This window comes from Zonotrichia albicollis, chromosome 1 (genome assembly GCF_047830755.1).
Source record: "Zonotrichia albicollis isolate bZonAlb1 chromosome 1, bZonAlb1.hap1, whole genome shotgun sequence".
NCBI lineage: Eukaryota > Metazoa > Chordata > Aves > Passeriformes > Passerellidae > Zonotrichia > Zonotrichia albicollis.
This window is the reverse complement of record NC_133819.1, coordinates 7,526,651-7,552,156: the sequence shown is the minus strand read 5'-3', so window position 1 is coordinate 7,552,156 and position 25,506 is coordinate 7,526,651. Positions and strand designations below refer to the sequence as shown.

Below are 25,506 nucleotides of genomic sequence, written 5' to 3'. Positions count from 1 at the left end.
AAAAAAAAAAACATATTCTGTAACTAAAATGACACTTCAGCTCAATTATTAACTCTTGGATGCAAAGGAAAAGACAAAAACTCAACCGGGCTCTCTAATGCTCTAAAATCTGAGAAACTGCTGCCTTTTCCTTCTTAATGCTGCCCAAAAGACCACCCTCAGTTTCCTGAATTAAATGCCATCATTTCTACACAGGAGTTCAAATGTGTTTGCTTCAAGTGTGCTATTTTTCAGATGTTTTCAAAAGAAAACAGAGGGGAAAATAAATGACCAGTAATGACAGAAAGCTTTTAAAAAACCATCCTTTTTAATAAGCAAGAAAACTGAGCCTTCAAAGCCCATGCATAAGCACCTGCATAATTGGCTGGGTTTTCAAGAGCACTGAGCTTTCAGTGGTCCCCAGTGAGACCAACAATAGCTTTTGGATGCTCAACAATTTATCACGACTCAACAATTTCTCCCCTGGGCATCATTTACCAACAATGTGGTCTACAGAAAGTGGAGACCGTTGAGACTGACATTTTTGGTTGGACTTGGAAAATTAACTGTATTAGGCTCCCTGAAAACAATAATTCCACTTCTTTTCTTCCTGGATCTTAAAGCAATAATAAAAAAAAAAAGAAAAAAAAAGCAAACCAGACTTAATTTAAATGAGCACTGCACACTAGGACTCAAATGCAAATGCTGTATCATGCTGGTAAAGGTTACATAAAGTAATGATTAATTAGTCTTTTTCCCTGCTCAGGTTTTAGTTGTCTGTCAACAAAAGGCAGTAGATGATTGCTTGGCTAAAATAGGCATTATTTCCAGCTCTCTAATATCCCTGAAAAGCAAGCGGCAGCTCAATTTGCCAGCAATAATTTATTGTGTAGAATTAAAATTCTGCAAGCAATCTCTTCTCATCTGTTACTTTCAACATCTCTCACAACTATTTGATTTTCTTCCTGGGTTTTCATGTTAACTGGTCATCTCCTGCCAAATCCCAGCTAGCTAAATAAGTCCCTGAAGCTTGTTGAGCAGCTCTAGCTGTGTTTTATGCATGCAGAGTGCATTTCACAACAAACAGAATCACATCATTCAGCAGCATGACCAGGACAAAACTCAGGAGGACATTTGTCCCAAATGCTCTAAAAAAAAAAAAAATTAAAAAAAGGAGCTAGCCCAGCTTATTAAAAGCTAAATAATGTGGTCAGTGATTGAAGCATTGCCCAAATGACAAATAGAGTAAGTGGCTAGCAGGCAGTGCAGTCTGCTGCTAAAAATGGACAGGAGCCTTCTGTGGCACCCTGAGCCATCTGCCCGTGCCTGAGCAGGATGCTGCAGCCAGGGAATAGGGAATGGGAAACAACAGAACCTCCAGAGCCCTCTGCAAACACCTCCCTGGCACTGAGAGGGGATCTGAGAGACCAGCAACAGCAGCAGCTGATTCTGCAAACATCTCTCTTCCCTTAAATCTGTAATTCCTGCAGGCTAGGGTCACAGGTGGATTTTATTTATTTATTTGTCTATTTATTTATATTAAAGAAAGCTCCCAGTCTTCTCTCGCTCACTGAAATTCCACAAAATAGTCAGGAGGGATTTTTATCAGTCTTGAGCCAACAGTCTGGCTTGCTGCAAATTTTTTGAGTATCCTCTCCTCCCTCACAGAATATAAAATCCAAAGGGTAATGTAATGATAGGACATATTTGCAAAGACAATCAGGGCAAATGGACAAGTGAATGCCACATCTTTTTCAGACAGATCTTCACTTTTGCATCCTGCCAACACAACAAGTCTTGAAGAATTCCTTAACTGAAGCTGAGCTGTTCTTGATTTAGTTGTATTATCTGTGTTGATGAATACTACACAAAATACAGTTCATGTGATTTTTGGCATGGGAGCCAAGCACTAATCATAATTGAAGGTTTCTGTGATTGAAAGAAACTCTACAGAAACTGTCAAGGCAATGAAAAGTAATGAAGTATAAACATTTGAGTGTCACCTCAATTCAGTCTCCTTGGAGCAACTGTCATCTCTTGTTTTAACAGCAGTTTCAGCAACAAAAATAGATAAAAGTTATGCATTACACCTGACAAGCAGCAAACCACACATAAAAGTACAAACAGTATTTGGTGAGTGGCTCTCAACAAGTGAATTCCTGATTTTTTCTCTATGAACAACGTAAACCATTACTCAAGAAATGGGCCAAGGAAAAACAAAGGCTCAGTGGATATTGGAGGCTGTGTTTCTTGAAACTCACAGGCAGTTGTGAGCAAAAATGGAAGTGCCTGGTTAGAATGGAAGGAAAAATAATCTGGAAGATGGTTTGTAAAATATGTATCACAGTCTCCCTGAACAGTGACTTCACAGAGAAAGAGCACACTCAGATTCATTATAATCTCTCAAGAATTTCTTCCCCAAACCTCTGCTACATCTATTTTTCTGCACTGTAGGACTATGCACAATTTATGTACTACAGTAGACCTTGCTGTAGCAACTTATAAGAAGAAAGAATCAATTCTTTCTCCAACTTTTTTCATAGAGGCCAAAGTAAAATGACAAAAAAGCTATTTGGGAAACAAAAGCAAAGACAAATAAGCTCTACTTGCAGAAAGAGGGCGAGAAGTAGCATGAGCACAGACCATCCCAATAGGATTCATTTAGGATTATATTTTTAGCCTCAAGTACATACTTTATTTCTCATGTGTATTTTACATGGCCTGTTGAGCTCAATTACTTCATATCTTTGTGTACATAGAACAGTATTTCCAGAATGCTTTATTGCAGAAATAGCAACCAGCCAAGCCTTCTTTACTTTCCTAGAGAAAGAAGGGAAAGAGATTTATGATGTTAATTGCATGGGGCAGGGGAGGGGTGTAATTAACTCCAGTTGTATCAAAGTGGGAAAAAAGTTTCAGTTTTCAGATATTTTAAACCCTAGAGAACAAACCCAGAAGTTTATTGCACGTTTGGGCAGCAGAAATATTTTTAGAACAAGTTTTTTTATTTGGTAATTCTTTGTCCCACTAAAGGCAATTTTAGTCTTTTTTGGTTTTACATTTTAACGTAGACACAAATTAGGTAAAACTAGGTTTATGGTCCAAACATACTCAATATGGAACCACAGAATGGTTCTATATGGAATGGTTTGGATTGGAAGGGACTTAGGACTAGACCATCTCATTCCAACCTGCTGCCATGGTCAAGGACACCTTCCACTATCCCAGGTTGCTCCAAGCCCCATCCAATCTGGCCTTGAACACTTCCAGGGATGGGAGAGCCACAACTTCTCTGGGCTGCCTCTTTCAGAGCCTCACCACAATCACAGTAAAGACTTCATTTCTAATCTAACTCTATTCTTCAAGTTTAAAGCCATTATCCCTTGTCCTGTCACTACACTCACCTGCAGAAAGCCCCTTTCCAGCTCTCTCATAGCCCCATTTAGGCACTTGAAGGTTTTCTAAGGTCTCTCCAAATCCTTCTCTTCTCCAGGGTAAACAACCCCAAATCGCTCAGCCATAGGAGAGGTGCTCCAGCCCTCCAACCACCTTTGTGGCCTCCTCTTGTCCTTCTTCTATCAGGACTCCAGAACTGAACATGGTGCTCCAGTTGGGCATCACCAGAGCAGAGCGAAAGGGGACAATCACCTCCCTTGACCTGCTGGCCACATTTCTGCTGATGCAGCCCAGGATGTGGTTGGGTTTCTGGGCTGCCAGTTAATTGTATTTGCATTGCTCCCAGACAAAGGAAGCTAATTTATTATTTTATGATACTATATAATATTAAAGAATCCTATACTAAACTATACTAAAGAATACAGAAGGGATACTTACTAAATGCTACAAGGATAATAAGGAAGACTTGTGACTCTTTTCAGAGTCCTGACACAGCTTGGCCCTGATTGGCCAATGGGTGAAAACAACTCACAGCAGAATCCAATGAAACAATCATCTGTGGAGAAACAATCTCCAAACACATTCCACATGAGCAAAACAGAGGAGAAGCAAATGAGATAATTATTATTTTCATTTTTCTCTGAGGCTTCTCAGCTTTCTTGGAGAAAAATCCTGGGTGAAGGGATTTTTCAGAAAATGTGAATGTGACACCAGCTCATGTTGAGCTTCTCATTCACCAGCTTCCTCAGGGCTGCCCTCAAGGTCACCTGTCCCTCCCCTCCTTTCAATCCAAGTTTTTAGCCAGCTCTCCACCCATCCCCAGGCAGAGCTCCATGGAGATTTGAAAGGCTTCCCCAATATATTTTGAGTTGGGTGATTTAATGGGAATATCCTTGCACAAATGAACTGCATTCTACAGAAAAAAACAGCCATGCATCTTAGTTTCAAACAGCTGTAATTTACAGCAGAGAGATCACTGAAGACTTAAAACCTGGGCTTAGCCTGTGACAGGGGCTGTGTGCTATTGATCACCAGAGTCTCTCCAGAATTCACTGCAGGATGCTGAAGAACACTAAAAAAAAGAAGTTGGTCGCTTTTGCCATGACAGACAAGATGACAATTTATTTACTGATAACACTGATTTACTACCCAGATGCTAAGAGCATTATAACTGACTGGAGAAAGCCTGAAATTTATAGGAGATTGCAGGAATTTTAGGAACACACAGGAATTTATAGGAAGCACACTACATGATGGTTTGGCAGGGAACTTACATGGTCCCCAAGTTTGTTCTATTTACCTCCCACTTCAAGGTCAGGAGAACACCAGTGTGCACAGTATCTCCTCACATGCCAGAGGATGGGAGCCAAAGGGTAATAAAATAAATCTTCTGAAACAAATAATGAGGAAACCAGACCCACAACTTTATTCCAATGTGTGTATACAAGGCCTAATTTATATTGTGGTCCTAATCCTGAAGTCCACTCTCAGACAGAGAGAATGAGACAGAAATCATCATATTTCCACACGTCTGAGGACTGAATAGAAATCTGATTTCTGGAAGAAGCATTTTCTCTACCATGATAGAACAGTACAGAGAGAACAGTACAGAGAACTGTCTAAAATATCAGCCATTTCTTTAATAAAAGCCACATGAAAACAGAATGAGCCAGCTGAAATAAGTCTGTTAGTTACAGGTTTGTTGCTCTTGTAGATGAAAAGCCTCAATTTTCTTCATAAGAGTTTTCAAGATATTAAAAGGTAGTATAATGACCAGCTCATGGCTTGATGAAGTCAGCAGATTTATTCTCAACGTAGACACTGATGCAAAACATCTCAAATTTCAGATACATACACTTCCCAAAATTTCTTATAGTTCTGTTTTACAAATGGATGCTCTGTCATCCTACAGCCCAGTATCAACACTGAATTCCTTAACACATTTGAGGGAAAGATGCCTCATACACAACAACTCACTCTTGTAGTCTCTCAGATGGGCTTTGGAAAGCCCAGTTTGTAGACAAGGCACAAAAGCAAAAGAAGATATCATCTATTTACTTATTATCACTCTCAGAGGTGGGAAGGAAACATTTCTCAAGCAGAGGAGGTTAGCTGGTCCTGCCAAGAGATCCTGATTTGGACAAGCAAGCACTGAACAGCCCTAAACAACCAAAGTCAAACCATTTCCCAATCAATATAATCTCCCTAATGCACAAACTTTGTGCTAAGTACTTTCCAGGGCTGCTTCAATCAATTTCTCCTTGGATTTTTCTTTCACATATTTTTACAACTGCTCTTTATCTGGCTTGTTTAGCTTGTTGGAATAAGACTTCCAATTATACCAGGACTTGCAGTGGCAAAGTCAACCACCAATATAATCCATGTAAAACCATGTGTTGTACCTTACGAGGAAAACACCATGGAAAATAAATCAATTTAATGCAACTGCACCCTCCAATGCTTAAACTTACAAAAATTAAACTCAAATCCTTGTTAGAGTCAATGGATCAACATTCTCAGCAATGTTTGTAAATTAACTTTTAAATCACAGATATTGGGACATAAAAATTAGAAAAAGGAAGGTTGTTAGTGTATTAGATTCAACTAAACTGTGATATGCCAGGGATTCTTATGAAGAAGCAAAGTTGAAAAACAAATTTCCTTCTTTGAAGAGTAGTCAATGCTTATCACACTCACTGCAATGCCATCTGCAGAATCTTAAATTTAGGTAATAAAAAAAAGTTTTGTGATGTTTCCCCACCTTGAGCAATTGCTCCTTTTTCTCTAACACCACCATATCTCAGAGTAATAACAACCATGAAGTTTTTCCTTACTATATCCTTCAAGCTATATCATCTGATTTTCCGTGTGTCATCACATGCCTCCTCTCTCTCTTTTAACATGGGCTAAGTTGCAATGTGTTTTTCCTGTCCATCCTTGAGTTTCTTTCTATCAGTAGGCACAAAATGCTGCAAGTGCATTTGAAAATAATCTGTTTACTCCTGGCCATGAAAACAGAAAAATCAAAGCGTGAGGCTCTCAGCACACTTAGGCACAGTTACAACTTAATGTACCATTTGTTAATTCCAACAACCGCATTAAGATTAAGTATCAGACCCCTTTCCACCCAACACAAAAGGAGTTGAGAGGTTGGTCACAGTGTGTGATTAAGTTAAATTAATGACCCAAAATGCATTCAACATAATACACTACTATATGTTTATTACAGTATCTCTGACAGTCTAAATTAACAATAAATTAAAGTCTAAGTTGGGATTTCACTTTTGACAATATCTTACTACAACTAAGTCTTAAATATCTGCATGTAACTATTTGGCCACAGACATAACTGAAGGTAATGGAGTCAAAAACTGCAGACTAATTGCTGCAGATGAAGCCTTATTATCTCTCCAATTTTGAGCTCAGCAGCAGTTAAGCAGCAATAGAAACTACTTTAGCCAAAGCATTGTGAAACAATGTAAAATTTACTTTTATTTTATGTGTCTTATGATGCTATAAACAATAAAAGGAACAGCCATTTGTTTTCAGACCGAAAAATGATGTTAAGTGGAAAAGTTAAAAAAAAAAAAGGCAACAATTCAGCCTCCAGATCTGCTTGGTTTTGCTGTTTCATTCAAACTCATCCTTCTCCCCTTTCTAATGGCTCTTAGCATGTTCTTTTTGTTGTCATTATATTGCAAGAGTTTCATATTGCTAGAGTTTCATCCTTCCTTGATGTTTCTTGTAGGCAGCTCCTCTAGGCAGTGACTTTTCCTTGTTCTCACAGCAGCCAACTGACTCCAATTCCCCTCAACCCACCAATCCACTCTTTTATAACACTCTTATTGGCTACAAGTGTGGCCTGTTAGCATCAGGCCTGCTCCCAATCTTTAGTAATTGGTTCAGCTGCAACTCTTTAGGGGATGAGATTACATTCTATACCACTTTCATTTATCCATACTGTATCACCCTACATCTTTTAACTTGCAAGCTCAGTTTAACTCTTCAAAAGTGTTTCCTTCAGTCTCTCTCACCCTCCTTCACCATGAGACACGCTCAGGGCTTGGCTCCCTGCTCAGCTTAGACTTGTGTATTGATGGAGGTGCAGAGAGGGCACGAGGCTTTGGCACCCTGGGGTGGGTGGTGGCTGCCCACCAAAGGCATGAAGAGACTGAAAGGACTGAAAGGGACTGAAGGGACTGAAAGCTTGAGGGAGCAGCAGAGATGATGTCTGGATGCTTCTGCTCCCTTGGTAACTCTCCAAGATCCCACCACTGACTCCTCTCCATCCCAGCACTTACCAGCTCTAACAAAACTGGTCCATCCTCTGCCCATGTGTGACAGTGTTCACAGGGGTTTTGGGATGAGGGAAGAGATGAGGATTTGACTCCATATTTCAAAAGGCTTGATTTATTATTTTATGATATATATTACATTAAAACTATACTAAAAGAATAAAAGAAAACGTTCTCAGAAGGCTAGCTAAGCTAAGAATAGAAAAGAATGAATAACAAAGGTTTGTGCCTCAGACAGAGAGCTGAGCTAGCTGGGCTGTGATTGGCCATTAATTCCAAACATCCACATGAGACCAATCACAGATGCACCTGTTGCATTCCACAGCAGCAGATAACCATTGTTTACATTTTGTTCCTGAAGCCTCTCAGCTTCTCAGGAGGAAAACATCCTAAGGAAAGGATTTTCATAAAAAGATGTCTGTGACACCCATGATTATCCATATTTCAGCTTTTTAAAGGTGGTTGTTCGAGACAGGGAAGTGCTCCTGCCTCACCAGCAGAGCAAGGAGGTTGTCCCATCCTTTCACCAGCCTCTTCTGCCAAGGCCATTAGCCCAGAGGAACATTCCCAGGTGTTGGCACTGCAGGGCTATTTGACAGGACAAGATCCCAAAGCAGAGCCTCTGTTATGCCTCTGTGAGCAGATGTTGTTCAGCAGTCTAGGGCAAAACCCTCTCTGAGAAATTATGGCCTATCTGCACTTTTCACCTGCAATTTCCTTCACAAAATTGTATCTCATAATAGTAATAGCCCTACATTTCTTGCCACTGAGCATTTATCATGCAGACAGCACACAGGTTGTTTCCCAACAAAAAGCTTCAGTCCAGCAGCAGTAAGGGCAGAGGCAACCAGGGCACTCAGGGATGGGGAGTACAAGGGAAAATGAGAGAAGTAGAGCCCCTTCCCTGAGCAAAAGGGGGATGATCTTGGTCATTTTCTCCCTTTTGTTGCTTTGGGAATCTTTTTGCCAGCTGACAAAGACAGCTGCCGCCTTTCCCCCACCATACCCCTCATACAGAAAAGCAGGCCATGTCTCTGGTTACTGTGTTATTTAAGTAGTTGTTTTGAAGTCAGGGTGTGTCTCTCAGGGTATCTGACAGCTGCCCAAAATAAACCCCTCTTGGCTGCTTTGCTCAAGGCAGGCAGGTGAATAGTGGCCTGAAGCCACTTCCTCCACAAGCATCTTTCACCACCAAATCTGTGAAAAATGTCAATCACTTGTTTGTAAAATTTTAAAAGCTTAATAGTAATAAAATGGTTATAAAAATAGTAATACAATTAGAGTAATAATGATTTGGACAATTAGAATTAAGAAAATATGAGACAATAGAAACAAAGAGTCACAGACAGTCCGGGTACCATTTTCTGGGCAGCATAATCCCGAAAAAGGCCCCACATTAACAGAGGATTGACTCTTAAAAATAACAGCCTGTTGCATATTCATACATCTCATACATGATGCATAAATTCCATTCAAACAGAGGATTCTGTCTGGTCATCATCAACTTCTTCCTCTGAATCCTAACAGTGCCTTCAAGGAGGGAAGAAGTTCCTTTCTTTTGATAAGAGGGCAATAAATTCTCTTTGTCTGAAAGATTCAAGTGTCCTGTGGCTGCTATCTCAGTGCAAGTCCTTTCTTTAGAAAAAGTATCCTGTATAGCATAGTTTCTATTTTAACATTCTTTTATAACTCAAAACTATATTTAACAAACTACTTAAGAGAATTAATACAGCATTACTTTCTAACACAACACATATAATATTCATTTTAATATTTGCAAAAAGCCAATCATAAAATACGTGTTTTTCACAAAATCCAATCCTACTTCTGCTTCTGTAATTCCCATAACTAGTCCAGAGAGTTGTCACTCTTTAGCCCACTCACCATCTCCTCTCTAATGGATCAAGAAAAGTTAGGATTGGAAAGGACCTCTGAATATCAGCAGTTTCCTATATTTTATATAGAAAGGATTTTATATAGTGAAGGACTTTCACTAATGGAGGTGGGAAGTAGCTATGTCCTCTCTGCTACCATCACACTGAAGAGCTGCCAGCAACTTCCACAACTTTTTTCAGGGCTTTCTCTCTACACACACCAGACCCTGGGCTCCAGCCTTGGCTCATCCCCTCATCCTGACTTTCAGGAAGATGCTCTCCATCCATCAGCCTGGCCAGCACCAAACTTCAGCTTTCTGGCTTCCATTTCTGAAAGGTTTTGGTTTAACCTATGACCACACATATCCTTGGCTCATCATCCCCCATTTGCATTTCCATTTAACCTCCCTGGCTCCCAATTATACTGCAATACTTCTTCTGAAAAAAATATTAATTACTCCTTCTCGGAAAAGGTCTCTGTATGATGCAATGGAGAGCTGAAAGATGCATCTCCATCTTACCTTAAAGTATAAAATTACTTCAAATTCCCTAAACCTTACAATCATACTATTCTGTGCATTATCTCTCTCTCATTTGCAAGTTTGCTCATAACTGTCTCAAGTCCTGACAGCACTTACCTTTATCTTGATATTTTTCTGCTGAAATTCTTATTCATATCTAAACCTTCAGAATGAGTTTTAACTTTCAGGTTTTCTCCTGTGACCCTTTCCCTACATTCTCCAAACATCAAGAAGTGCATCTCTCTGATATCTCAGGTATTTGTGCAGCCTGAGTTACTGTTGTATCACAAAACTCCATATTTCACATTGCTGTCCTCAGGAGACTCCCAGATATTTTTACCCCCCCAGTTTTAGGCAATATGGTCTATTTGAGCAGAAGAGAAACTGCTGACTGCCACTAAGGACCCAACACTCTTGCTCAAAGCCACAGTGGATGTCTGCACACAGGAAGGACTAAGTTCTGTAACCCACCACTGAATTGTCATTCAAAGCCAACCAATAATCCCACACAAAAGTAGTCATTAAATCAGAATTCACATTAACTTGTCTTTTCATTCTTGACCACCTTCACTGATTTCAAATACAGGTCCCTTCCAAATTTATTTTTAACAAAGGTTTCAAACTTGCTGAATGCACTCCTCTCACAGTTAGTTCTTAACATCTTCACATCTGCACTTTGCAGGAATGTGCACAGCTTTCCTGTGGTCCACTGCTGCTGGCACTCTCCTTTCTCTGATTCTTTTTCATTTACTGAAATCCCACTTAAGAATCAGAGTAGACAGAACAGAAAGGTGAAAGAAAAGATGAAAAAAAAATGGACAAAAGAACAAAAAATGTGAATATAAAACATAGAGAATATACTGTGTTAAAAAATAGACATTGCTGTACTCTACATCATTTTAAAAGTGCTGCCTTCTCTCACATCACCCAAAGTGACCATGATTCACCACAATTTAATGCCTGATAAAGATCACAGTGAAGCAGCATTAAAGAACTGGAAGCAGGTACAACCACTGTTCATGAAATGCCTGTAGCAATGCACAGCACTGCTAATGGACCACAACTGCAATGACACATCAAATTCTGTGAGAGTCTTGAGGCATTCAAACACAGCCCCATGATCCCATATTAACAGTGAACTTCAGAGACAGATTATTCTGCCCTTATCCAACAGAAAAGGAAAAAGATTTTATGGGAAAGAATGCAACACAAGTCACCTCTGCCAGGAATGGAGAGAGCTGCTGTACCAAGGACAGTGCCAGAGCACATCCCACTGGGTCAAGGTATAAAGAGAATGTAAAATTTACACAATCTTAAGCAGTATCTTATAGAAAAGTACAATCTTTAGAGGTTGTGGACTTCCAGAGGCCTTCCAGAAGCATTTCCACTTCAGCATTGGATACTGAAAAGGCTTCTCTGCTGTCTCTTGTTTTGAGGCTGCAGTTTGACACCAAATATGTTCCTTTCCACCTCTGTCTCCCCCTCCTCATGGCTTAGCTGACTGCATTCCTTGTGGCAAAATAATAGTTAGAAAAGACTGCCAGTTTGATGCAATTCCATCCAGTGAATACAGTGTCCTAGGGAGTGCTATTACAGAAATTTAATCTCTTGAGGAATAGATCAGGTACCATTAAGAGAATGAAAAAATGTTCTCTATGATTCCTGGAGAAAGCCGGTGTTGGGTCTAAAATAAGACATGTAATTTAGAACGTTGTTATCAAGAAAAAAATAAAATTTTTAATAATAAATAATAAATAATAATAAAATATTATTAATAAAAAGTATTCTATATTAATAATTTTTTAATTACTCCCTCAAACATAAAATACTAGATAGTTCCATTAAAACTAAAGAAACATCATTTTCTATGTAAATCAGAGCTTTCTCCTTTTTCCCTTCTCTTTGGCAGACACCTCCCCAAAGTGGGCATTGCTCCTGATTTCTGCACAGCTTTAACAACCTGAGCCTGAATATTGCAAGGAGAATGAGGGATTCTCACAAGCAGGGCTTCACCTTTGGGATGTGACAGTTCTCAGCTCCAGCCAGGAATGTAGGAGCTCTGCTGTCACAAGTCACTGAGATAACACACTAAATTAGCTCATCTCCCAGGAGACTCCCTCCCACCTGTTCAACAGCTCCAGGCCAGGCTCCTTTCAGCCCAGTGCTGGATCTGGGCACCTCAGAGCTATTCCATGGTGCTGCTCCATTCCTCTGCATGGATTCTGGGGAATCTGACTGTGCCAGATAATGGCTCTGTGAATCAGAGCTTTCTTGTGAATTCACAGCTCAATCTGCTTACAAACATTCAGTTAAAATGTGGAACTTCAAACCTTGCTAGAAAAGAGAGAGGGTTCAGCAGTGGCTCTTTGTGATCTAGCATACAACAGAAATATATTGACAAATAAAAGGGCAAAGTCCCTTCCCTGCTTCAAAAAGATAAAATTCACAACTTATAATTCACCACTGTACAGCACTGCCTGCTTACAATGTGAAGGGATCTTGCACTCTTTGGACATAATTTGTATTGCTCATGTGCTGCAGGGAGGCTTTGCTGTCACAGAGAATCAGGATTGTTGCATTCTTTCATGCAAAGCATGTAGAACCAACCAAGACATTTGGTACCCAGGGGCAGTGATTTTCTGGACAGCAGCCAAGTGAGCAGAGAAGATCTGGAAAGATTTTAAGTCACATCTCAGAGGAAAAAATATGTATACATATATAAGGATATGTTTGGATACAGGTATATAGCTCACATGAAGTTACATTTGTTTGACTTTTAGTCCTTCTGTTCCTTTCAGAGCTGCACTACTGACTAAATCTCTCAGTTGTACACAGTTACCATGCTCTCACTCACATTTTATAGTAGACTCAGAGTACAGAAACTGGCTTCATTTCAGATGATGTTTAGAGAGAAATGCTGAACAACTACTAAAGAACATGCACACCAGCCTGGAATTTGTTTGAAATAATTCCCCAATCAAAATTATGTGTTTGAGAACTCAGTATCATCTCTCACAGGGTGGGTACACACCACTTCCCAATGTAAGCACACCCATATTTTTTAGTTTAATCTACTCTGGGAGTGAATTAACAGCACAGGACTCAGCTCACAATGCAGAGAACATTTACCACCTTGCAGGAAGACAAGCAGGGCACACAGGGATTGGCATCCCCTGGCACAGGAATCCCAGAATTACCAGAATTAAAACAACACAGGGGGACTGTCTGCATAATGCAGCTGAAGTGCGCACTTAGCTTCTTATTTGGATAAAGTTACACAAGTAGAGGCACATTTCAGCATAGTATATTAGATACTCCAACTGTATTCACTCTTCAAGATACTACAGGCTATTTCTGTGAAGTAGAGTGGCAGGGGAACATTAGCAGCATGAAATATTAATCTTTCCATCATTTTATTCCTGAGTCTGGCCTAGGTTTTCCAAGTAAAATGTGCTCTCTTTCCACTTGAAGACATCACACCTATGATTTGGAATTCCAGCTGTTCTGTAAAATTCAGAATTGATTACCTTAATGACAGCTAATAGGCAGAACTGTTCTATTGATCTGATTCCGCTCCTCCATGGAGCCCACTTCAATAAGGCAGCCCTCAAGCTATTTTGTCTCCTCACTTATTTTTTGGTCTTTTACATGGATTCCATGCAGTCATTAACAACCTTGTCTAGGACATGAGGACATTTCAGAACAGGATCTTGCTCCCCATAAGCCCTTGACAGTTCTTTTCTACATAGCAAAAGAAATGAGAACAATCCTTATCCTCAGTGTTCAAATACCCAATTAACCAATCAACCCTTTAAATATGTTTTATAAAAATTGTTCTTTGAGAATCTGTGATCCTGTTATACTTGATATGCTGACTCACTTTTTAAAATATTTAAAAGGCTCATTTTAGCATTATGCCTGTTACCACATTTTCATTAAAAAATCAGCCTCCTTATCTTTATATATGACTGCAGAGCTATTTGCATTCCCAAAGGCCATTAAAAGTAGCAAGAATTGGGCTAAACTAAGATAACAAATTTACAGGCTTATGTTAAAACACAGAGATCTCCAGCCTGTATAAATAGCTAAAGCATTGTCAGAGTACTTGACCTGCTGTTGCTATTTTCTTCCCCTTTTTTAATGGAAAAGTGTTTTAATGGCATATCCACACATCCAGCTAACCAACCCTGAGGGGGAGAACAAGATTCTCCAGTCCTCTTGAGCCACATCCTGGGTCTATCAGTGTCTTTGCCACGCACTCCTGAGCTCTGGGTTGGGCAGGAAGCAGCCGTGCTGCTGGTGCACTGCACTGTGCCCAACTCCAACCCTCTGAACAAGAAACCACAGCTGCACCAGGAGCAGCCAGGAGCACAGGGACAACCACGTCCAGCTCACATCTTGATCAAGCAATCACAGCCTGACAGTAACAGACAGCATCACTTATCACTTACAGAATGTTCTCTGTACGTGATGTCCAAAAGACTTAAGAGTTCAGACCCACGAGACAGATAAGCAAGGAGATAAATGACTGGAATTCTGAGCAGTTTAACTGGCATGGAGGTGAGCAGCACTGCTTATCAGAAAGGAATTGTATAGAAACATTTTTTAATTACCTGAGGAAGAAAGGGATTGCCTGCCTTCAGCAGCTAAAGCGGTGCTTTGCTTATCTCCACATCCCAATCATTTTCTAATTATTATCATTTCTGTAAATCTCAAGACAGAACATGACTTCATTTGCATATAGACACATGAGTCTAAAGTAGATTTTTAAATTCATGCCTGCAAAGCTTCTGCAGATATTTTCAAACTTTCCCCACCCTGTTCCTGCAGTGTCTTTTAATGGCCAGCTTCTGTTTGGGTTAGTATGGTAGGACACAGCACAGATTTAAGCCAACTGTGACACTTGCTTGCCTCTGGATCCAGGGAATGTCACAGCAAGGAACACAGAAAAGGGATGGACAGAATCTCTTACGACAGCAGCAGCTGCTACTGAAAGAGACTCAGTCCTCTACAGCCAGACCAGCACTTTGCCTTCAATTCTTCTCCAAGCTACATTTTTCAGTTTCTTGATCGCTTTTAAGCAAGGAAAAAAGGCTCAGTAATTCTTGATATGCATAAGACTGGAAATAGAATTGCAGCTAGAAATAGAATTTGAATAGAGCCTTTTTTCAGTTATGAACAGTTTTAGATAAAATAAGGGTTTAGATCTGCTTTTGGTGTTGGAAGATAAAAGTGCACTCAAATCAATAGACAGAGATTGGATTCAGCCCCCCGCTGTCAAGCCATTTTACTAATAATGTATTGTGAAAACAATAAAAGAAATGATGGCAGTGAGCAAAGTTGCTCACAGACTCAGACATTAATATTCATCAATATGATTGATATTTATATATTCTTGATATTTCTATTTCATGCTCACACTAGGGCAGAGCTGAGAGAGCACGTACTCCCAGAATATTTAAGTGTACCATATGGGTATAATTGCAATTCAGCCAGTTATGGAATATACTCAATCAAGATTCTGCATATACTAGAGACCTATTCTGAGCATTTTGTTCTTCATGTAGGGAGACCAAAGTAGCAAAGACATGGCATGCCCACAGCAAAATGGCATTAGGCAGGTAACACTACTTGAAACAAAACCACCCCTGCTTTAGAAAAATGCAGCATATACTTCTTGACTTACAAAACTCAACACTTTTACACAGCTTTAAGAAGGAGGAAGGGACAGCCCCATAGCCCTCTTTGTTCAGAAAAGGCACTTATAAACCCCTGCCTCCCAAAAACACAGGTAGAAACACAGGTCATTTTAACCTGCAGCAAACAGTGAACAAAAATATATATTCCAAAAGCATTGAAAAGAGGAGGAAAGTCCAACACCTTCAGGGTTAGATGAAGGCATAGTTTCTTAAACCCAAATATCAAAGTTGTTTTCCTCTTGTTTCCTCTGAACCATTGAGCCTGCCTGTTTTGGTCATTGGTATAATGTCACCCTGAAAATGCAGATTATATGATGCTATTTGTGTTGCTTAGTGTCTTCCCATGCTCTTTCCTTCCCTAAAATACTGTACCAAAAAGAAAAAAAAAAAAAGAAAAACAGTACGTGAGGCTCTCAGCCTATCACTCCAGGAAGAACTATTTTAAGAATTAATTTGTGCCCTGAGAGATCTGTTTAAATTATCCTCCTGTGCTGTCCTAACCAAAGATTAAAGTGGAGAACTTCCAGTGTCTCAAGGAGATGAGGAACAATTGCAGGACTGGAGGGTCTGGGCTCCACCGCGCAGCCCCAGCACGGGGAGGGGAAGGTGGGGATGAGGAGAAGGGAGATGTTGATGTGCCAAGTGCCCCCAGAGCCCAGGAACCTCCACCAGCCTCAGCTGGAGCTGCGAGATCGCAGCCAGACTTTCCCTTATGCCACCACTTCCTAACTCTGCCCATCCTTTACAGCTGAGGATAAATCCCTTTTTTTTTCTGCCACCCGCTGCTTTTTAGACAGGGAAAGTTTTGACTTCATTCCATCCTGGTAAGTGCAGGCAGAGAGGAATATCCTCCAAAATACAGGCTTGACAGAGAAAATGAAATCTTTAACTTTCTACCTCTCCAGAAACACATAAAGCACCTACCAAGAGAAATAAATTAACCGAGTTCAGAGATGCTGTGAGCACAGCAATTTGCCCCAAAGCCAGTAGGAGTTTTGCCTACTTGCAGCTGCTTTTTGCCCCCCTGCCATCCCTCTTGCTTGTGCATAGCCTGGGCACACGCTGTACCCTGAAGTGCCCCTCCAAGACAATGCCAGGCAAGAAAAATTCACTGAAAGTGCATTACAAAGTCAGAAGCTGCACACGACTTTTACAATTTTATATCCGTCTGCAGAAGGGCTTTTAAATACCCTTGCCCCCTTCTTCCAGGGAGAAAGGGCCTCCATCCCAACATAGTCCCCCTCCCAGCACACATTTAAGGAACAAGTTACAGAACAAACCTCTATTCCCTTCAGCAAGAGGTGCAGGCTGTTAAAATCATCACAATTTCAGCTTTCCCCCCAAGTCTCCACATACACCGAGAAAGCAGACCTTGAACCCAGCTACACAGCACTTCCCTCCTGCCACTGCCTGGTGACTCAGTTGACAATTTTAAGAACACACACCAAAAGATTTTTTTAAAAAAATCATAACAATCATACGAGAAACACAAAGCTACACATTGCAAATCTGTATCTGTTTGAAATTGAGGAAAATAAGCATTTACCTGGTCTTGCTGTTGGGCTTGTTTCCCTGATGCATTTTGCTCCTTGGCTGTAGTCATGCTCACCTATTTGTGCCCACTGCAGTGGCAAACAGGATTTTACTCTGTGTGTGTGTGTGTTTAAGCTTGTCTGTGTGTTCAGACATACACGCACACACACACACACACACAAAGACTAAAGGGATACGGATGAGTAACTAGTCCATCACTTAATCACCAGCTGAGAAATTTCCCACCCCCACAAAAAGAAATAAATAAAAATGCAATGTAAAAAAGCACTAGTCTGGCTGTCTTCCCCCTTGAGCCTCTAAAATAAAAGCAGAAGCAGGAGCAGAGAGAAGGATGCTGTGGGGGCTTCTTCAATTAGCAACAGCCTCTGCAATCGTCACAGAAACAATGATAACTGCTTGGCAACCAGCAACTGGCAGCTCGGAGCCGGAGGCAGCGATGTGGTCCTCGCTCCCTCCCCACCTCCACGGCGGCCGCCCGCGCCTTGCGCATGCACCGGGGCTGGCGGTGCCATCGCCGGGCTGTGCACGGCCGGCCCTGCTCCATCCCCCTCCCGGAGCGGCGACAGCGGGGCCACTGGCCCGTCCTTCATCCCCCGGAGGCCGCTGCCCCGTCCCTCATCCCTGCGGGGCCGCTGCCCATCTTTCATCCTCCGTCCTTCATCCCCCAGGGACCGCTGCCCCGTCCTGCATCCCCCATCCTTCATTCCTCGGAGGCCTCTGCCCCATCTTTCATCCCCTGTCCTGCATCCCCCGTCCCGCATCCCCCTCGGGGTCACTGCCTCATCCTTCATCCCCGCGGGGCCCCTGCCCGGTGCCGCATCCCCTGGGGGCCGCTGCCTCATCCTTCATCCCTGCGGAGCCGCTGCCCCATCCTGTATCCCCCGGGGGCCGCTGCCCCGTCCCGCATCCCCCATCCCGCATGCCCGCGGGGCCGCGCACCCGAGGAGTTTCTGGCAGGCGCGCTCCCGTCTTCTCGCAACTTGCAGAGGCTCCGTCAGTGCCCGACTCTGAAGAAGGGCTGTGCCAAGGGCAGCGCTGCCCAGCAGAGCCGTGCCAAGGCAACCATCTCTGGGTACCTTGCCAGCGCGGCTCCCGAGGATGCAGCGCTCTGCCAGGGTACCCCGAGATGGGACCGACGCTCCGGGGAGCGTCCTCAGTGAGCTCCAGTGAGCCCTTACACTGCCGAAGAGTGAAAGGTGGCCCCCAGCCTCCCCCAGCCCCCTCCGTGTCCTCGATGTGCCGGGGGCCACCGTGCTGTGGCGGCTGCCATGTAGGTCACGTTGCAGGGTGACCCACGGGCACACGTTGCCTGCTGCAGCTCGCTCCCTGCAGCCTCTCTGTCATAGCAGAGATCTCTCCGGCACATCGGAGCTGGCAAAGGAGGCTCCCGAGCCCGCTCGCCCACCTGGCTGCCAGCACGGGGTGACACGGGCTGCGCCGAGCACGGGGCACAGAGACAGAGCCACGCTCCGGGAAGGAGCCCTGGCATGGGCGGACAAAACTCAGAGCAGAGCAGTTCGGTGTTTGCGCGGGACTGATGGAGCCCTCACTCACCCCAACACCTGGTGACACGAAAATGCCACTTTTGCTGCCTCTCCCATCTTCACCTCCTACCCAGCACAGCCGGGATGGAGCCCAGAGCTGAGCTCAGGGCTGTGGTGCTGTGTAAAGATAAATGTTCCCTCACTCACGTGGTGCTGGGATCTCTAAGGAAAGGGAACATCACAGTGTTTATCTGACAGGGAAGTGATTATGCCTCGTTTGATACCCAATTTTACAGCACGGATTTATTACACAAGGTCACATTCACCAACACCACTGCAGTCAATGTCTCCTTACACCTGGGATAATTTTGATCCTTGTTTCAGAAACAGAGCAACACCAACCCAAGTTTCCCTAAAGATATCTACAAGGCACCACTCAGACTCCCTAACTGTTTCTGCATTTTCACCATTACATCCACAGGAGTTTATAGGAGCCATGGCATAAAAGATCTGCAACACAGAATTGTGCTGGTAGTAAACTGGACAAACTTGCCTTTTCCCAGGTGCCACAACCCAGGCAACAGCTCATTTAAAAAATAAGTGAATAGCACCTCTCTAACAAGAAACAATAATTTGCATTCAAATCTAACAGCCTGTGTTGATTTCTTGCTGAATTATACTCTGACAGAGTCCTAGCTTACATTGCAATTCCATCCCTTTAGTCCCCATAGTTTAAGTCACAGTATTTTCTAAATGTTTACTGTGAGGTTGTTGCTCATACATTTTTCCCCAGCCATCAGAACAAAATTGTTTTCAAGGTTTTATATAAGTGGATCAGTTTGAATTTTCCAATCGGCTTGGTCTACTTTTCTACCTGTTGTGAGTGGTAATGAAGGCTTGCTTTACTCCACACTTCTGCTCTTTTTCTTTCTGAGAGGAATTCAAATGAAACAAAAAACTGTATTTGGAATCGGTGTGTTGGTTTTGGGGGCTTTTTTTGGTTGTGGGATTTTTATTATTTAGTTGGTTGTTTTATTTTACTCCTTCACTGGTCATGCTGGAAATTTCTACAAAACAGATCCCTTTTTAAAACATGGGCCAGTTACTCTGTCCCTGACCCCCCTACACTAGCAATCCCTAAACTTAATTGTACTGCATGCCCTCCCTCTGCAGATTCTATTCTTTCACTGTTAACAATTTAAGACACAGTTTTAACTGTTGTTCTGGAAATGGCCACTCTCCCTCACAATGTAGATTTTTTTTCCCACTAAGCTTGTTGTTGGACACAGAAGAAGTTAATTGTGCTAATTAGTCCAGCAGCTAGCAATGCAAATGCATGTGGCTGAGCCTCATTACTGGGGTGCATTAGGAGGCTGCTGTTCTGGCACAGCCACCCCAGTGTTTCTGAAATCCTTGATCTCCCTGCCCGGCTGTCACCCCTTGTCACCCCTGACCAGGGCAGGCTGTCCCATCCCTCAGGTGGCCACCAGCTGCTCGCTGCCTGAGGATGTGGCATCAGGGGCAGTGACGTCCTCAAGCTCTCTGTCACCCTCCTGCCTCCATCAAAAGGGTTCTGAGGTTGCCAAACACCTCCTGGGGAGACACTGGAGGAGCAGCAGTGGCCACTGGCATCCAGAAGTGATTATTAGTCACAGGCAGAGAATGATCTCCTCACACAGCAGCTGGGTGAGCTTTCCCTCCTGATCTCTGAGCAGCGTTAGAGTACCAATGGCATTGCTTGGCTGAGTCATCACTGATGAAGGATTAGCACAGCCCTATCAAAGGACAAGAATCTGCCCCTGCCAAAGGCAGCAGGCAGAAGGATGCGTCCCAAACAGTCACATTTGGGGCATGGCAGGAGCCACTGGCAGACAAGAACCCTGGGAGTGCAACCTTCCCATCCATCCCTCCCCACAGCATCCCAGCTGATCACCAGGACACAGGAGCAGGTTGTTCCTCCCTGCCAGGGTCAAATGTACAACAGGCTGTCCAACCTCTACCACCCACACCTGAAACATGTTTGTTTCCACTCCCTACCCATGCCATGGGAAGGTGTCAGTCTACAGACTCACTCCCTGCCCACACAAACTGCATCTCTGTCATGACCATCCTCCATCAATCCATGTGGTCTGCACTGTGCCACCACTGGGACAGCTCAGGAGCCCACTCTGAGCACAGACAGCTCTCCCCATTAACCAAGATGCATGTTCAAAATGCCAGCTACAATCACGAATGCCATCCCCAGGCTTGGCAGCAGGACAGAGCCAGCTCCCTCCCATCAGGAGAGGAACCAGCAACAGGAGATGTTCCAGCTTTTCCACTCATCTTCACCCAGAGTGCTTGCTTCAACAAAATCATGCAGCACTGCAGTAATACAGATAATTTTTAATTACCTTGTAACAAATTAGTCACACAGGTCCTGGAGCGTTTTCTGTTAGAAGGAAAGGGCTTCACTCTCCTGAGACTGGCAGGAACAAGATTGTGGCCTGGGATCATTCTCAAAATTCTCCTTGGAGTTCACAAAGTCACCACAAAGCTTCTTCCTGCTCAAAGATTGTTGAAAACCTTGAACACTGCAAAGAGGAATTAATGCTCCAGTGGCTCTGGAGGATGAGGTGGAACAAAAGCTCAAACTGTCATCACCACAAAGACTTGTGAACTCCTAGGAGCTAAAGCACACAGCCTTTTTTTTTATGATGAAGCATTACAGCAACACGTGATAGCAAAAGGAGCAGTTTGTTACTGCTCCCAAACATTTTTTAGCAGATCAGGGTGCAAGGCCATCCTTGATTCTGCCCTTCGCTGGCAGCAGAGGTGTCTGGATACCGAGCAGCTCCTGTATGGGAAGCAGCAATGGGCTCTCAGGAGTCTGCAGAGCATTCCTGCTCCCTGTGAGTTCCAGAGGCCAGAGCCACCAGCAGCCTGAGCTCACAGTGAGCCCTGCAGCTGCACACATCTGTTCCAGGGAGCACAGACTAGAGCAGGGATAAGCAGCAGCAGCAGCACGTACAGTTATTGGATGCACAATCCTTCTGCTCCATTGAAACCTGGGGCTTTAGCTGTACCACACCGGGTTATTTATTCCCCTTTTATTGCCACAGCAAGGAAGTTGAAGCCAATGGGCAAAGGGGATAGAAATTAATTCTACTTGGTTAACCATACATTTGATCAGTCTGTTAATGTACTCCTTTCTCCAGATAATGACCAGGTCCCATGGAGAGGTACATATCTGAAATTTTGGGGGGTTCTAAGCCTTTAGTACCATTAATATTTGGGGTGCAGTAATGTGCTGCCTCCAGCAGAACACATCACTCAATGTGGTTTTGTACAACCAGCCCCTCTGGGCTTCATACTTGCTGAGAGCTCCCACTGGTTTAGCTGATTTGCTCTGGGTTCAGGAAGGACACAGAAAAGCACATGGCAAGAGAAAGCACATGCCCAGGAAAGCACATGGCAAGAGAAAAATCGACTCAGAGGTATGTTTCCACTCAAAGGAAAAGGTGTAAGGGCTACAGGTTTTTAGTTTTATAGGTAGCAGATATTTTAAAGACAGCTCAGGAAGAGAAACAGGCTGCCAGCACAGGCCTCCACTATGAGAAAGGTGAGATAAACCTTTAAAAATGTTGCAGCCATGGATTTTAGCATTCAGTCAAGAAAAGGCTGGTCAAAACTGGCCCACAGGATGCAAGTGGAACAATACTGGCCCACAGGATGGAAGGGGAGCAGTGCTCAGTGTGTGTTGGTGCTGCTCTCCAAGGTGTGGAGGCAGCAGGGTGGGGACACAAAGCCTGAACAATGCTCTTCTAAGCCCAGCAGCATACTCCAGAAAAGGTAAATCTCCACTTATAAAAGTACCTTTGACTGATAAAATACCTTTGGTGCCCTATTCCACCACCATTCCAATTTTTATAGAGAAATTCCAAGAGGAACAAGAGGGAAGAGTCCATAAAAATCAAGATGTCCATAGTCCTAAGACATGCCAGGGTATGCTGGTGACCACTTCCCCCTCCTCAGTCCCAGTGCCAACATCTCATCCACACACAAAGCAATGGCACAGCCCCTCTCCTGTACCTGCATGGCTCAGATGCAGTGAGCCACAGGGGGCTGCGCCTCCTCTGCAGATCCCTCTGGAGGTCAAGGGCTCCTCATACAGAAGATACAAAAGAACAGAAAGCTTTAAACCCATGAGGGCTGCATGGTTAGAAGCTCTTTTTACAGGAGTTTGTGCTTTAGATGCTTCAGAAGCAGGCAGACATCCTGGCTGTTCATTCTGGAGATTTCTGTTCTGCACTCATCTGAATGAGCTTTGGAGAGGGAGAATTTAATTTTGTTTTGTTCAGAAAGCACAGTTTGTGCCCTGCCCCTCTCCAAGAATGTGACAACACTAATATCACATTATTGCACAGCAACGTCCCCAGTTGGAATTTGGAATTGGAAACACTTAGTGGGAGATCAGCTGACACCAGCCCCACTCCCACAAAGGCTGCAGAGCATCTCTATTGCCTACACACCATCCCCAGCACTGCTTGTCATAATAGTTCCTATTAGAAGACCAAAAAATCACTTTAAGTCTTGTTCCAAGTTAATCCCTAGCTTTGGCAAGATTTCTCTGTTTGTCAATGGACATCCCAAAACTAATTTGATAATAAAAGAAAGGAAAATGTTTGGCCTTTAAGGAGATGCACTAATTAGCTTTATCTTGCATCAGCCCTGCTACTGTTGCCCCTCTCTGGTTGTCTCCAACGTGTTGGTTCTACCAAGGGTCAGTCATGGGAGGGTCTCTGTGTCCAGAGGAACTTTCAAAGGACCTCTCTGTCTTGGGGATCCACTCAGATGGATGATTTTCCTGATTTCAGTGGTTCTGTGAAAGGACTAGAGGCAGTAACAGATTATGAATATAGTCACAGTTAAAAATACATCACATTTCCATTACGCATGACCAAAGCCATTAAGAAAGCATGACCAAAATCATTAAGAAAGCAATCTGGTGTGCTATTTTCATTTAGCAGATCAAATCCAGTTTATTCAGTCAATGCCATTAATTAGTCATTTGCATGAATATCTGTTCCTACAGGGGATACACTTCAAAATGTTCCCACAAGTATGAGAACTCCTGCTATCTGAGACAGCAGGTGTGTGGCAGCAGGGGACACAGGGACAATGGGAATTGCAAGAACAACTTGTGTGTCTGCATAAAAGTCCTGTGGTGTTGTTACCATTTGTCCATTACCAAAGCCTCACTAAGTTGGTTTTTTTTTTAATATTTTTTTAATCTTGAGCAGGAAAAAGTGGTTTAAAATTATTATAATAAGTTGATTTGAAGCACTGTATTCTGCTGCTTCCCATTTCTCGCTGCCGCTCCGAGTTCCAGAACCCCACAGTTCATGGTAAACAAATAAGACAACACAGGGCATGCAAGCTGTGAAGGAGTCTGCTCTTTCATGCACAGCTAGAGCTGTTTTGCATAGCACTTTCCTGCCTGGATTGGAGTGTGTTTCTGGGGAACACAGCAGGCAGGTACTTGTGCTCTTCTCACTTCAGGATTCCGCACCCACTTTGGTTTGCCTACCCTAAAGATCAAGTGTGACAGTCAGACTTTTCTATTGAAGTAGTTACTGTTCAAAAACATTACTTTGAATCCACTGTGGGGTTATTTTTTGAGTCGGTGTATATATTTTAATACATCATCCCAGTCTCAAAGGCAGGGGGATGAGCAGTGCTACAGTTGTTTGACTCTGTTATCCCTGCAAGGAATGCAGACCCTGCTGCTGGCTTTTCTCTGCCCCTCTGCCTGCTCCTGCTGGTGTAACCTTGGCAGCTGCAATGCAACAGATGCCTCTTTCTCACTTGTGTATCCGTGTGAGAGAGACTTCTGAGGCCCCAGCTTCAGTGCCAGCTGTGAATGGTCTCCAAATTGCTTTTGCAAAGTTTGCTTCCTCACAGTCTGGCTCAGTGTTCCTGCTCCCTGTGCTCTTAGGGATCAATATTCACTGACATTTTCCCCCCATAGCTCCTGGTTATCTCTAGGTAACGTCTGAATTCCTTCCTTATTGACTCAGTATGTGTTCTTTTTAATTGTTGTTTTAGGAATGGAAGAATTTATTTCTTAGCTCCTTCCTTCCTTCCTTCCTTCCTTCCTTCCTTCCTTCCTTCCTTCCTTCCTTCCTTCCTTCCTTCCTTCCTTCCTTCCTCCCTCCCTCCCTCCCTCCCTCCCTCCCTCCCTCCCTCCCTCAACATATACTTTGGAACTGAAATATCCAGGTGAGAAAATATAAAAGACATCACCAGGGATGAGAAACTACCTCCCAAATCACTGAGAATCAAGCAGAGAATCCCCATGTTCACAACAGCTGCAAACACATTAGGCTGTTTAGCAGCCTACTGCTTGGAAAAGAGGAAGCCTCATCTTCATTTTTAGCTCCAAAGTGATTTATAGGATGAATAAATGATCTGCATATAAGATGATGACTGGTTTAAATGTAAATGTTGTGAAAGACTTCTTATGTAAGCACATACATTGCCTGAGATATCCTTGTACATAAAAGCTGCAGCTGGAGCAAGTGGTTTTTTAAGCATTTGCTTTATGAAGTACACTTTTCATCACAATGGTTGTTATTTTTCATTTAATTTTATATCAGCTTTAACCAAAAAAAAAAAAAAAAACAAAACTTGAACTCACAACATGAACCACACACTTTTAATAG

At 43.0% G+C, this 25,506-nt stretch overlaps 1 protein-coding gene across 5 annotated transcripts in view; it reads right to left on the bottom strand.

Annotated features, from left to right (window-relative positions):
• Positions 1-25,506, bottom strand: part of DPP6 (dipeptidyl peptidase like 6) — a 572,065-nt gene that overhangs the window by 248,128 nt on the left and 298,431 nt on the right. The window contains exon 1 of one of the 5 annotated variants that reach the window (XM_005480422.4): positions 17,311-17,785. The exons of the other annotated variants lie outside the window; for them this stretch is intronic. Coding sequence (XP_005480479.1) covers positions 17,311-17,367 — 57 coding nt within the window. The 5' untranslated portion in view covers positions 17,368-17,785. Of the gene's footprint in view, positions 1-17,310; positions 17,786-25,506 lie in introns of those variants that run through there. 5 annotated transcript variants of the gene reach the window in all.